Source organism: Fonsecaea nubica, assembly GCF_001646965.1.
Source record: "Fonsecaea nubica strain CBS 269.64 chromosome Unknown Scaff39, whole genome shotgun sequence".
Taxonomy (NCBI): Eukaryota; Fungi; Ascomycota; class Eurotiomycetes; order Chaetothyriales; family Herpotrichiellaceae; genus Fonsecaea; species Fonsecaea nubica.
In genome coordinates this window covers 41,253-55,418 of record NW_019173712.1, presented here as the reverse complement: position 1 = coordinate 55,418, position 14,166 = coordinate 41,253, and the positions used below count along the sequence as shown (strand labels likewise).

At 52.5% G+C, this 14,166-nt stretch overlaps 5 protein-coding genes across 5 annotated transcripts; 3 read left to right on the top strand and 2 right to left on the bottom strand.

The window, feature by feature from the left end:
• Positions 1-183: 183 nt before the first annotated feature.
• Positions 184-1,233, top strand: AYO20_06249 (hypothetical protein; the record flags this gene model as incomplete). The annotated part of the gene is made up of 1 exon (XM_022644540.1): positions 184-1,233. One exon carries the CDS (start codon positions 184-186, stop codon positions 1,231-1,233), a length of 1,050 nt encoding a protein of 349 aa, XP_022499418.1.
• Positions 1,234-3,514: 2,281 nt separating this feature from the next.
• AYO20_06248 (hypothetical protein) lies at positions 3,515-5,179 on the top strand (the record flags this gene model as incomplete). Its single annotated transcript, XM_022644539.1, has 2 exons — positions 3,515-4,072; positions 4,133-5,179. The coding sequence occupies 2 exons, from the start codon at positions 3,515-3,517 to the stop codon at positions 5,177-5,179; spliced, it is 1,605 nt and encodes a 534-aa protein (XP_022499417.1).
• Positions 5,180-6,110: 931 nt separating this feature from the next.
• On the bottom strand, positions 6,111-7,154 carry AYO20_06247 (hypothetical protein; the record flags this gene model as incomplete). The annotated part of the gene is made up of 1 exon (XM_022644538.1): positions 6,111-7,154. One exon carries the CDS (start codon positions 7,152-7,154, stop codon positions 6,111-6,113), a length of 1,044 nt encoding a protein of 347 aa, XP_022499416.1.
• A 1,880-nt stretch (positions 7,155-9,034) lies between these two features.
• Positions 9,035-9,811, bottom strand: AYO20_06246 (hypothetical protein; the record flags this gene model as incomplete). Its single annotated transcript, XM_022644537.1, has 1 exon — positions 9,035-9,811. One exon carries the CDS (start codon positions 9,809-9,811, stop codon positions 9,035-9,037), a length of 777 nt encoding a protein of 258 aa, XP_022499415.1.
• A 1,247-nt stretch (positions 9,812-11,058) lies between these two features.
• Positions 11,059-13,854, top strand: AYO20_06245 (hypothetical protein; the record flags this gene model as incomplete). The annotated part of the gene is made up of 3 exons (XM_022644536.1): positions 11,059-11,126; positions 11,334-12,622; positions 12,686-13,854. The coding sequence occupies 3 exons, from the start codon at positions 11,059-11,061 to the stop codon at positions 13,852-13,854; spliced, it is 2,526 nt and encodes an 841-aa protein (XP_022499414.1).
• Between the last annotated feature and the right edge of the window lie 312 nt (positions 13,855-14,166).

The window sequence follows — 14,166 nt, the reverse complement described above, 5'->3', positions numbered from 1 at the left end:
ACAGACATTTTTCAAACTTACCTTGACTCCTATACCCGAGTCTTCACCCTCAAGGGTTTCTTTTGCCTCTCTCTTACCTCCAGCATCCATCCCAACTCGTCCGCGCTCTGTTGTGTCAAATATTCTTTTCTGGTATCACTTCTGAGACAGACCCCATCCATGCAAGAAAAGCAAAAAGCCAGGATGTCTTCATCAAAGCGTAACCGAATGCTTCCTCACCGTAATCGACAGCATGTTCTCCGGCCCATGGTCCAACCTCTAGGCCCATCACCATCTCGTCCGCAAAACGACACAAATCGACCGTCAACTGCGCCCGTCGCCAAAGCCTCAAGACCTGAACCATCCCCGTCTTCGAAGCCCTTTCCCTTCTTCAAACTGCCTGGTGAGATCAGAAACCGGATCTATGATCTCGTCATTCCCGAAGCTCGGGTCATCATTTCGGCCAACCACCCTCAGAAAGAACTTCAACTGATGAAGCGACGAGAACCTCTCAAGAAACACAAGCCACCACCTCACCGTCTGCTTGGTCAGTTCACTAGCAACCCAACTGAGTCTGGTCTTCTCCTGAGCTGTCGTCAGATGAACCGGGAAGCCGTCAAGTTCATCTATTCCAGAACCACCTTCTGCTTTGACCGAGTAGTCGTGTTGCGGAGTTTTCTCAAGACCATTCCTGAACAGGCTCGCGCAAGCATCCAAGCACTCGAGATCACCCATGTTGGCTATGCCGAACCCACCTGGCTGGCGGATCGAAGGTGGAAATTGAGACATGACGCGAAATGGGCCATGGTTTTACGACAGATCCAGGAGCAGGTGACCTCGCTTCGCCATCTGACGCTTGATGTCACATTCTTCGATTGGCCCTGCCGACTTGATTTTTCTGAAAATTGGGCTCGTCCTTTTCTGGATCTGGCCGGCAACGGCCTGCACCGCGTGGACTTTACTCTGGCTCACGAGAGGTTCCACCCAGTCAAGGTAGCGGCAACGGCCAAGGAGCTGGAGAACAATATGATGAGTGTCGAAGGGAGAAAGACTAGAAGACGAGACGAGAAGCGCAGGGCGGAGATGGAGAAGAAGCGGCTCGAGGAATCCAAGCGCAAAGCGACCAAGGCCTTGAAGATCAGACTCCCGCTCGGGAACGAAACTTCAAATGTGAACATACCACCTAAGAAAGTGGTCAAGAGTAAAGGCCTGGAGCAATACGCCGTGGCACAACCCCCAGTGGCATATTGTTGAAAATTGCATCACTTGGCGCTGAGGGTGGATATGAGACCAATCTTTGGAATGCGCTTGATGTTCCCGAGGCTGCGGAGGGTGGACAGAATATGGATTTCTTTCAGGAATGATATGGGCAAGCCGCTTTACTGAAAGTGTTCTAGTACAAGGCGGCTCGAGCGAAGCCCTGAGCAGAGCGTGGAGTAAGGTGATGGCTTTTCATAGACGATACACAGGGTATGGCAATGGCGAGTAGCTGTTCAGGATGGATGGAGCGGCGGGTCAACGGACACAAAAGGCACACCACATTGCATTCCCGACAGAAGCGAGCATGCATCATCTCTGGAAGCGGATGGAGTTTAAGCGCCATTATCGAATGATATGATTACTGGGGAGAGGGCATACCACAAGATAGTAAAGGACGAAAAGAAGTCGAGATGGGAGTAGCTCATAGACGCAGATCGGCAGGTAGGTAGTTTCCAAACATAGAAAACCCTCCAGAGGTGTGAAGATCATGGACTAGTGACCCGGGCGGCTGCAGCCAGGCAAGCTTCAAGCACCAAAAATAGCCGAGCGGCCGAAGAGACCTATAGTTGGGCATGTTCGTATCGCAGGGGGGAGGGAGGGGATCTCCACTGCACCCTGGCAGGCCTAGAACAGGCAGTCAGTGGCAGTCCATGGTTGATCTTGAGGTCCCTAAAACAGGTCAGGGCAAAGCAGGTCAGGTGCCAGTAGTGACAAAGGACAGAGATGACCGACTTACTTGTATTATGCGGACGAGGCGGCCACCTCCTGCCAAACAGTCCCTATACTTGTAGCTAAGGATGACCTGACAGCCTGACCTGGAACCGCGTCTCACTGCTAAAGTTGGGGGGCGTCCCGATTAAAGTCACTCATGCCTAGGGAATCCCTTGTAGGGCCTACCTACTGTACTCGGTACCTAAGGCGGTGACTTGAATGTGGCCACATTGCCTAGTGACTTGTCACGACTGTCAGTGGCTGCCGAACATCACCTCCACTTGATCCCTTTAGTCCCTGCCGCCCCCTTGGCATCCGGTATCCGATCTTTACTTGGTGCTTGGGTGTCTTCGCACTTCCCGACATAGAAACCCACATACGCCAATGCAGTGGGTGCAGGCCCCATCACTTGATCCCCCAGCGCCATCAGTGGTCGACAATGTGATGAACCAAGTCTGTCGCTGCTCATTCGCCACGGGGCGGCGCTTCCTCAAGGCTTCTTGTCCAATCATCCCAGAATTGTTCACCTCATCACCTTCGATGCCCCTCTTGGCTGCGTCCTGAGTGTCTCCCCGCAGCTTCGTCCCATCTCAACATCCATCCAGACTGCCATCTTTGCATCTTCTCAAGCGCCCAGCTCAATCCCACCATTTGACGAAAAAGAAATGGAATTGATAGTCAAGTCGACTGAGGTAAACGAGAAAGGTAAAACTCCCAGCACCCCAAAACGCATGAGAAGCTTCATTTACTACTCAAAGAAGGTCCCGTCCCCCCTCCGTCTTCCTTCTCACCTTCACCACCTCATCCTCCCGACCTCGATCCTTCGCCCTGTTCGCCCTGTTTCCGTCCTTATATTCGTTCAAAAGCTCGCGCAGGCTTCGCTGAGTCGTTGTGTCTGTTTCCTTGAATCTTGGCCAATTGCCCCCAAGCACCGCCCGGCCCTGCATTGCACGCCTTACCGCAATTCCCCCCCAAGAAGAGGAGAGACCAAGAGACCGGTTGACCGACCTCAAAGCGCCAATTGTGACCACGCTTGTTCCACCCTGCATTTCCTGCGAGTCTTGAAGCTCATCCGCCGACTGATACTACCCACGGCACCCCTACCATCAAGTCACTCGGGCCCTTCGAAGCGCCTCAGGGTTGTCAGCTCACTCAAGACAAAGTCGTCCCAACCTAATACTTGACCTACTCGCCCATCAGCCTCTTGTCTCTTACTCACTCTTCCATCAACTTTGAAATATTTTTTCTTCCTTCTTTTCTTTGCCCTAGATCTGAGCTGGCTCTCGACAATAAAACAAAACATTACTATCATATAACCCTCCCTTCCCAAATCTCGAAGGCATCCCCGCTTCCCGCCTGGATATCTATTCCCGTCTCACGTCAGCGTCGGGCCTCTGCAAGTCGAAAACTCCGGGGCTCCCAAACGAGCATTTTGTACTGCAGCACCGAGGCGTGCTCCGATCAACTGCCACCAGCGCATTGGGGAATCCCTGTCCAACGCTACCCAAGCCTGGGCTGAGTTTATCGCCTCACCGATAAAGCATAGACCCTTCCCCTCCCCACCATGTCACCATCAAACTTCGAACCTGTGTCTCCCATAGACCTTACTGTCGACTCGCAAACTCGCTCCCATCGCCCTGGCCGCTTCGACAACGACCCCGACCTGGACGAAAAATCAGATATCAAAGCAACCACTCGCTCGATCCGGACAAACTCGACGGCTTCCTTTCAGTCTTCCATCGGTGGCGGCAACAGGCCCGTGAGGCGGGCACGCTTTGCCGAAGCGACGTCTGTCTTCTCGCCCGCCTCAGGCCCTGGCGAGAGTCAATCACCCTTTGCAGATCCGCCTGCGACCGGCAAGATGGAGAACGGCATTAGTCACAACACAGCCGCCGCGCCATCAGATGTCGGATTCGGCTATATCGCAGACAACCAGCCCGTCGAGCAAACAGTCTATATTCGAGCTGATCCTAATGGCGCCGCGGGCCAGCCTCTCAAGTCCGCTTTGAAAACACCGGGGACCGCGTCCAGAATGTTGAACCCTCTTTCTCCAACCTTCCGGGAAGAACAGGTCCTTGAGAAGGAGGAAATGAAGACCGAGATTCAACAGGCTAAAGATCTGGTAAGTCTTCTCTGCAGGCGCTGCGTTCTTCTCCTCCTCGCCTTCTAACACGCAACATAGAAAGTCAAAACCCGTGTACGCATGGCCAAAATGGTCCTACGAGGCGTGAACTTCTCCTGTTCCCTGATCGTACTCGCCATGCTGTCGACTGTATTGACAATTTTCCACGCGACCAGATCCCTACCGCCGCGGAACAACCTGCCTCCGTGGGCGGCCGGCCAAAAACTCTGGCCACAGATTGTCGTTTTGTCCATCGCTTGTGTTTCGCTCCTCTTCTCCATCATTGTCATTTTGGCGTACTGCCGGGGTGGACACAAGCGTGCGGAGAAGGTCGCTGTATATTACACCATGTTTGCGGTGGGATGGTTCATGTTCAGCATTGTCATGTGGCTCGTCGGTGCGGGCATCCTGCACGGGAGCAAAGCCAGCGGCAACGGACAGGATTTGTGGGGTTGGTCCTGCAAGGACAACAAACGCCGCCAACTCTTCGAAGACGACATCCACTACGCGCTGGTATGTCGGCTGCAGGACTGGTCCCTGATTTGTTGCATCATTGAAGTTGTTGTCGAGGTGATCGTCATCGCCATCTATGGTATTGTCTTCTACAGGTTCTGGAGCAAGAACCGACTCAGGAAATCCATGGACGCGCGCGATCGTGCCAGAAGCGATCTATACCTCGCCCAGCTGAGGACCCAATCTGCACCGAACACTCCGGGCTTCGCTCAGACACCCCGAACTCCTGGTTTCCCATCCGCGCTCAAGAGCCAACAGGACATACACTCGGCCGCAGAACAAGGCACGTCACCGATACAATTCGCCTCACCGCACAGCATGACCACTGCGTCACCATTCAAACTTCAAGCCCCACCTATCCGAGTAACGAAAGCAACCCCTATTTCCACCGCGACCGAGGGTATTAGCTCACCAAGACTGTTCTCCCCGTCATCACCACCTCCACAACCGCCCATGTCTCCTCCCCCTGAGGAACGAATACACGAGCACATGGGCGCCGCGCCTGGAGAACAACAGTATGAGTCTGTCCCGATTCCCGGGGCGAACTATGTGCCCCCCAGTCACAACCAAGGACAGCCTGGCCAGGCGTTTTGAACATGGAACTGAACATAAAACCCAGATCACAGGTGTTCAGGGACAAAGAGGATCGCGTTAATCGGATGATATTGTAAAGGACTAATACAGGTGTGGCCAACCCCTCGGAGTAAGAAGGACCAGTTGTGTATGCGGGATGAAATATTATGAGCGCTACTTGCATTTACTACAGCTTCAACCAGCTTTTTAAGGAACAGAAGGGGATCAGACGGAGAAAACAGGTGCAGGTACCAGTGCAGGACCACCACAACCAGGACTTTGTCAAGTCGAAATTTTCTTTTCTATGTTACATTTACAAAACCAAAATCTATATCTCCATCTTACAGTTTTTGGACTCTTTGGCTTGTGTGTGTCTTTCCGCCTCTTAGACATGATGCAAGATACCAAGGTGAATTCAGACGTCCCTTTGGTAGAGGTTACTTGTCCATATAGAATCCAAGAACTCGGTCCGGGGGGTCTTTCTTACCTTTGATCCTTGTCTTGTTTTCTCGCCGTTGACGATTGGGCTGACGTACAAGTAGGGTGGAGGTAAATTTCTTTTTCGGGTCATATTAGAAGAAGTTGACACGGATGTGGACGTGGAAGCTGATATATAGGCGGGCGTAGCGGGTAGGAACGTGGAGGTGGATATGGATATGAACATGAACATGGGCATGAATATGAATATGAATATGAATGATTATGGACATTGGGGATAACTCCGTTTGTGTGCACATGATGTACCTATTGTATGCGCACCACAGCTTCGCCACGCGCAAGGCTTCCGTTACAAGTGTGAATCCTCCCAGTGTTATTACCAATACCAATGCCCCAGACCGGTCCGGTACCAAGTTTTTTGTTGTTGTCCTCGTAATACCCATTAATCACCCCCTAAAAATACATCATTGAGGAGATATGAAGAAAAAGAAAAAGATCAACGCTTCTTCATTCTTCACATTAGCCCACCGTACGGGTCATCTTGCCTCTCGTAATACGCGCGCTTCATCCCTTCCCCTGACGCCCACCTGTGGCGCGGTGCGTATGACGACGGCGACGGCGAGATGCGGAGACCCAGAAACTTGTGCGTTTTGGGTTTGCACGAGTGGTCGTGGTGGAAATGGGATGTCGCGCTGGAGCCCCTTCGCTCTACGTTTCCGATGGCTGGTGAGACCACGGCGGCTCCTATCACGGGAGAAGAGGATGTCGGAGACGGGGTTGGCGACGGCGTGTAAGGCGGCGTGGCTTGCTGTTGGTGGTGGTGCTCAAACATGGCTTTGACCTGTTCAATGCTCCTTACGTGACTGGCGTAGTCCAGCTCCAACACTTCCTCCTGCTGACGTTCATACCTGTGTCCGCTCTGCGAGAGGTTCTCCTTGACGGCCTCTCCAGCGAACGCCAAGATAGCCTCAGGGTCGAAGTTCTGTGATGGCTCAAGGATGCCGGCCCCCACCAGCATATGTAGTGCAGCGAGCAGCCAGTCCTCTTCCGGTCCGTAGGTTGGTGTCCGGTAGAGCAGATTGGATACTTTGGAAGCGAGCTTCGTGACCGGGAGGTTATGAGGACTCAGCAATATCCGGAGGCAGAGACGAAATGGCTGGTTACGAATGTCCGAACTGATGTCTGTGGTTGTCGCTGTTGCCTGGAGATTTTCTGTGGCAGTCTCTGCCTCTGGTGATGACGAGTTCGACTGTTCGGTTGAATCTGATTTTGCCTTGACAGGGACAGGATATGCCTGCTGGCGGAGTTGGTGGTTGTGCATGTCATATAGAACCGTTTCAAGCGGTGGGGTGGCATTACTGCTCGTCTTCGACAAGAGCCGGGAAGTTGAGAAGAATGATTTGGTTTTGGGCCTTTGTGTCGACGGCTGCTGTGCACCATACCGTTGCTGCTGCTGGGCTTCGGTTGCTGGCGTGAGCAATATTGCCCAATGGATGGCGTTGAATCCTTGCTCATCTGGCCGCGAGGGTGAGAAACCTAGTACTGTGATCTGCGACATTTTCTGGTCCTCTTGGTGATGTCTTGAAAAAATAGGTACAATCTCCTCCTCCTCTGCACTCAATCTCAAGGTGGTGAGTACTCTTTGAATGTTCCGAGACCGAGATGTCTTATCACTTAAGAATCTGTTCTGGAGCGGCTTGCTTGTTCGTAACAGGACGCCTTGGGCAGTTCTGTCTTCCCAGGCCGCGTGTGATGTAATCCTTCGTTTATTAATTCGTCGCTCTGGGCTTTCCTTCCCGTCTGGATTTGTTGATTTTTGTACTCAACTCATATAGCGGCTGACTTTTTGGAAACCTGTGCGCCTGACTCGAGCAATAGCCAATGCTGTTCCAAATGATCTGCAAGGACCAAAGAGTGACAAAGGCCTAACTGCAACCTATTTGGGGTCGACTAGTAATCAACTGTGATGGGATTTCAACTAGATTCGTTCAGAAGGGGTCAAAAGGGACGGTGGTCCGCACACAATAGCCGCCAAATTCCGGATGTCGATGGTATGAGAGGCGATCTGAGATGTCCTTGTAGGGCAAGGGCACCAGAAGAAACCAGTCTTGATATACTTGTACTTGTAGGGTCCTATGCTGGACGAGTTGCATTTTTGGCCGGTTTTATTCCGGATCCCCAGTTTCATGCGCATCGAGACCCGTGAGAGAAAAAAAAGGAAGATATGGGGATGATGACACCTGCAACAGCCATCAAATCACGCATGCTGGTTTTCCCTTTGCAGTCTCCAGCAGCTGGAGTTTCTTCCAGAATCCAGAGCATTTTCGAATCCATGTGTTAATCGTTGCGGCAATTTGTCCGGGGATGATCCTTTTGGCGTTCATGCTACGCGTCGTGGTTGGTTGGAACCCCTTGCATCTTCTTGTGGCCCTCCGGCATCTTCCATCCAATGACTTGGGAGTGAGGTCAGGATCGCAAGGACAAGCCCAGGGATGACTTGTCTGACATGTGCCCGAGACTTCCCCGAGGCCCAGAAAGAGGCTGGCGAGGTTCGTCGGCAAACAGACCGCGTCCCTAGAGAGTGGAAGAAGGCGATCCAGATGTCATGCGAGCCCCTGAAGAAGACAAACAGCATACCGTAACAGAGAGTAGACGTTCTCTTGGAATCTACAAGTAGGTACACGTAGGCGGTCAGTCAATAATAGCGACGAACATCAACTCGCATGGTCACCTAGCCTTAGCCTTGGCGTCACGTGACTTCATTCGCAGTACATTTTCAGTCAAATAGTAGAACTAGAGGTCATTCGCTCGATGTAAAGAGGACGCCCAGACTATTCTCACATTAGCCAGACTTTGCCGCAAAGCATCCTCATTAGGCAATGGGAAGTCGCCTTTGACATCATCTTGGATATGGAAGAGAAATGCATTCTACCGCCCTAGTGCCAGTCTGGTATCTACCCGAACGTCACGCCTTAAACATTGGATAGTCTCCTTCGCTGGTACGAAGACATGGGAGAAGTAGCGGGTTGGTACAAACCCTCAACTCTGTCGGAAGATGCACTTTGAGGTGTAGCAAGTCACTGGGATCCCTTAGATCACCAGGGCCTGTTTTCACAAACCGGAGCTGAGATGGAAGGGTATCATTTGGAATATAGCTGGATCTTGTCATATCGGAGTGTCAGTTGTTGTACAACGAGGGTGGTAATCGGAGTGTTTTATTACACGAGAATGATGGCTTTTTCGAACATTCATCTGCACAGCTGACAGGGTGAAACCTCCACATCGCCTTATGTTACTACCCAGCCGTGACTTGTAGTAGCAGCACCATCAGAGAACCCAACCGCATGAGCTCGAGAGAAATCGCTCATTGCCATACATTGAATCCTTTCCTGTAAGTGTCCCACAGCGAATGGCTTGAGAGGTCCACAGCATTTCTGTTCACTTCGTCGAGGAATAGTTTCCTTCTCGTTTCCTGTTGAAAGCACGCTGGTCTTTCAGCCACCGTCGGTACCCAGCCACACTTCCCACTTTCTCGCCATAGAAGTCAGGCACGGGGTTGTTGGTGCTCGCACCCGTGGGGTTGACCCTGTGCTTTTTAACCCTTTCAAAAAATTCTCGCTCTTTTTTGTTGAACTCTGGCAACCGACTTCGATGCAATAGTCTCCATAGGGTGTTTCCGAAAGCTGGGCCAATCAGCCAGCCAAAGAAAGTGGCCCCAAAAGTGGCGATCCCAATGCCAATGACAGGATCAGTAGGAATGATTTTGGTGATGTTGTCAGCAAATGCTGGGATTTCGGAAAATGCTATCAATGCTCCGGCTGTAGAAGCAAAGGACGTAATGATCGAGGAAGTGACTGCGTAGCGACGTCGTATGGTTCGAAGGCGGAAGAAGGCATTCCAATCGAGAGCAGGGGGAGGAGAGGAGGATGACGACGGAGGGGTAGAGGTTGTCGAGGCAGAGGCATTCGAGGTTGTCGACGCGTTTCTCGTCCGACACAGAGAGGGGGTGAAAAATGAGGAAGGGGTCGTGGTTGAGGACGGCGGACTTGCAGCTAGAGGTGTGAATTTCGATGCTGAGATTCGGCGATGGCTTTGCGCAACCAGAGCTACCGAAGACAAATCGCGTCGTGATGTCGGCAACACCTTCTTCGTCGGGGCGACGACATTACGAGCCTGGATCAGCTGTAGACCCAACCTCGCAGGCCTGGTAGACATTCTGAGTCGGAAACCAGCTGGTTTGCTGAGGGCAGAGCAGTTGAACAGATGTTTTTTGGACCCAACAGACGATGGCCAAAGTGTCTCAGGTGAGGTTTATCAGATCAAATCCTGCTAAGAGACTGAAGCCACGGCCCGTATGCCAGATGCGACCAATGACAAGTGCCAGCCAGTAACACTAGACCAATGGGGGATGAAGTTACAAAAAGTATGCAGCCACCTTTTGCGATGATTCCCCAATGTTGTAGCTGATCTGAGACGGGAACGCAGCTTTGGTGATGGTGGTAGTGGTTGTCAAAATCCTTCAGAAGAACACGTGCAGAATGGGCCACAACCCCCCAAAAGTCCTTCGCTAAAGTGCCCTAAACTTTGCAGGCCCGGGCGCTACGTACGGGCGCTCCTCTGGATGCCTCTGGTGCCTCTAGCTGAGCTACTAGAGCGATGGCATCGTCTTGTCTGCTCATCGGCGCATGTCCAGTCCAAGCAAGACTGGTGCCCGGGCTCGCATCGGGAGTGTGCCCAGGGCATGCCGGTGTGCCATCCACTGCCTGCCCGGGTTTCAGTGTACTTGTACCGAGTACCTCGTACACACCGCCCATACGAGGTACTCGAGTCCTTTAGTTCAGCTCGGGTAATGGACCCCTCGTCGAAGTCTTCGAGGGTCCCTTCTGGATGCTGTCCTTGTGGCACAAGTGGTTTAGCCCCCTCCAACTTCTTCGGAAGCTCTCGCCCGGCTCACCTCGTCCACTTTTTGTGCCATTGCGCTATCCACCCCAAGCCAAAAAGGCCGTGGTTCGCGTCCTTGTCTGGCCTATCCGTGCCTTTGACTCGCCCAATGCCCTCACCTGGGCCGCCTAAGGAAGGCTCAATTATGCATCCTCTTTTGGTTAACCTTCCAGAAACCAATAAACCTATCAGTGTTAATTCCATCCCCTTTCTTATCCAGAGTACGCTTGATCTAGAAGCTGTATGGCCATGGCACGCCCTCTGTCCGTATTCTCCCCGCCCATGCCGCTTTCGCACCTGAGTCCAGTGCCAACATCTCGCCAGTCTTAAATCTGTCCCGCGTCCGTGGTCCTCGAGTTTAACTAATCCTCTCGATCCTTTCCACAATCTCAACCTGTTTCTGCTTCGGAGATGACTCTGAGATGATCACTTCATTCCGCGCCGAGTCTCACACCCTCTCCGCACAGATGCTGATGTCGCTGTCCTACGATCATCGCCGGTGACAAGTCTCTGCCGACGCCATGCCGCGCCCAAAGAAACCCGAGCAGGACGGGAAAGAGGTTAAAAAGCGCTCCAGGAATGGCTGCTGGTTGGTCCATACTCCCTCAACGTGGCGAGCTCCATAACTTATATTTCCCTTCCGCAGGCCTTGCAAGTCGAGGAAGGTCAAATGGTCCGTCCTTTCCGTCCCGCATGTGAACTGGTCGATGGAATGCTGACAGTGCGTTTGTTTCAGCGGAGAGGAGAAGCCGACCTGCGCCAACTGTCAGCGACAAGGCGAAACCTGCGATTACAGTATTCGATTGAACTGGGATGGCCGGAACAAGAAGAAAGAGGAAGGAAATGCAAAGTCTGGTGCGCAGATTCTGTCGTTCAACACTCCCCAGCCGCCCTCGAACGGATACACCAACGGCGGCATCGACCAGAGTCCCAGCATCAACGACCAGATCCTAGCCCCTCCAGTCACCATCCAGGCTCCCGACTATTCAGTCGACCAAGCCACCGCAGAGTCCGGGTTGCCTTCGATCAATCGCTTCTCAAATAATCTCTCTGTCCCAGCGACGGGTGATTTCAACCCTGCCATCCTGCCACCTCCGCCGATGCTGAGAACTCCCCAGTGGGGGGACAGCGCCAATGTGAATGCCTCCTCTGTTCCCGACCCTGCTCTCATCCCGCCCTCAGTGCGACATGCGATGTCTCTGCCACCGTATCCCTCACCTTCAGAATCTGGGTTTGGCAGCCCGAACCTCGGCAACGGCATGAACAATTTCAATGGCTATTCCATGCAAATGCCCCCGCCTATGCACACATCCAATCCTATGGCCTATCAAGAATCCATCAATTCGCCCTACAATCCCAATAAGAGGATGAAGTTGAGTCCGAGAACAGATAGTTTCGGGAGGAATGGCCCTAACTATCAACGAGCGGGATCATATGGTCCGAATGACACAGAAGAGGTCGGTCCGCGTGTTCAATTCAACCCGCACACGCCCACTTTCTTTCCCTCCTATATTAGCAATCCCTTGACACCAGCACCTTCGTCCACTTCTCAGACCCAGGACAACGAGGACAGACGAATCTCCGTGAGTTCGCTCCTCTCTGAAGATCCAGAGCCAGATGATCGCAGAGATTCCAGACAAGACGACCACAATGGGATTGCGGACGAACCGATTCCTCGACGGGGCTCTTTACACCAGCGGATGATATCATACTCGGAAACGGAGACTTATGGGCAAGACCGTGGTAATGTGGACCTCGACATTCCGCGGAACAACGATACAATGGCTATATCAGGCATGTCACCATCAGAACACAGCGACTTCGAATCTTGGTTGAATGACACAGATCTGGGTGTACCCGAGTTTGGGTTTGGGCTGGTCAGCCGAGAGACCGTGTTTGCAAGCGGGGGATATTATGCCTCGCCTGTGCCCATCAAGATCCCTCGAAAGCTGGAGCCATTGCCGCGCACTCTGTCAGAGAATCCGATGAACCTATTGTACTTCCATCACTTCCTCAATCACACAGCCAGGATCCTTGTTCCGCACGATTGTCCAGAGAACCCGTTCAAGACCATCCTGCCAAAGAGTACGTACCCGAGATTCCTCCTGAATCCTTTGTGATTTGAATCCATCCTCTGACTTAGAATAGTGGCCGTTGATAACCCGAACCTGCTGAATCTGCTACTGGCGTACTCGGCGTGCCACCGGGCCAGGCTTTTGAATCATCCCGAGCCTGCGAACCGCATAGCGCACTGGGTCCGGGACGTCTTCCCTTCCCTACGGCAGACTTTAGACAATGTGTCAAATACCGAGGTATCGAACGCGAACTTGGCGACGGCCATCATGCTTGCCTCGTTGGAAATCATCTCTCCTTCCAGTTTTGGTGTTTCTATACCCTGGCAGAATCATCTCAGCATTGCTCGGAGTATTATTCGCGCTCGCACAGGACCACACTCCATTTCGCGCAAAGATCCTGTCATGTACTTTTTGACCAGGTGGCTAGCGTATCTCGACGTGATGGGTTCACTATCTGGGAGGCGTAACGAGGAGCCTCTTTTTGCAGGCAACTATTGGTCCAGCTCGCATGAGGACAGCACATCGGCCAAAGAGTTATCCTTGACTGATGACGATGGCGACGACGAAGACGACTATACGATAGATTGTCTTCTCGGATTCACCACGCGATGTGTACAAATCTTGGCTCAGGTGGCTGTTTTAGCGAGAGAATGTGAAACAGCAGGCAGAATCGACCCCGATACCGGGCAAATCAACGAGGACTGGAAGCCTTCCATGGACATACTCAAGAGGGCGGAGAAACTGCGCCAGGATCTTGAAAAGGCTCGCAACCACGAACAAATCCAGTGCGCACATCACAGCCCTCAGATGACCAAAGCATCTCTCTGTGGAACGCACGGCACGCGTCGCAATTCAGCCTACGCCGAAATGTCGGAAAAGGATGTCGAAGAATCCCTGGCGACCAACTCGGCCTTTCACTGGGCTGGACTGGTCCACCTCTTGCGACGAATCCATAATCTGCCGCGTGACGACCAGGAGGTGCAGACGGCGGTCCATGAAATTGTCAAGATCCTGCAGCAAATCCGAGCCGGTGGAAGTGCCGAAGCATGTTTGCTCTTTCCCATATTCACTGCTGGGGTCGAAGCAGAGGATGCTTTGGATCGCGCAGAAGTGTTGAGTCGGATCAAAGGAGCCGAGGGACTTGGGATGTGTCAAGTCAGCCGGGCTCGGCGGATTATGGAGGAAGTTTGGAGAACCGGATACAGTTGGGAATGCTTGGTAACCGGAGAGTTCTTCGGCTGACCCCAATCCGAAGCTGGATATGGATGATTAAAGAGGGTCGGGGAGATAGACCTTAGCGGAGAGGAGGAGTGAGATGCCGACTCGCTTCATATTCACCACGTTACGTTCACGGAGCACATTTTCTCGAGCGTTGGAGTTGCGGGCGTCGTCCAAATACCCAGCCCGTCGTTACATTTCGTTGATTTCTGGTACATACCAATTTGGGATGGCAAGTCCGATGCCACAGTTCAATTCTTTTACATGCTAGACTTCTGCAGTTGGGGTCTTGAGTACAAGTGGAGGTGGCTTCAGCCTTGCCCACGTAAATACAAG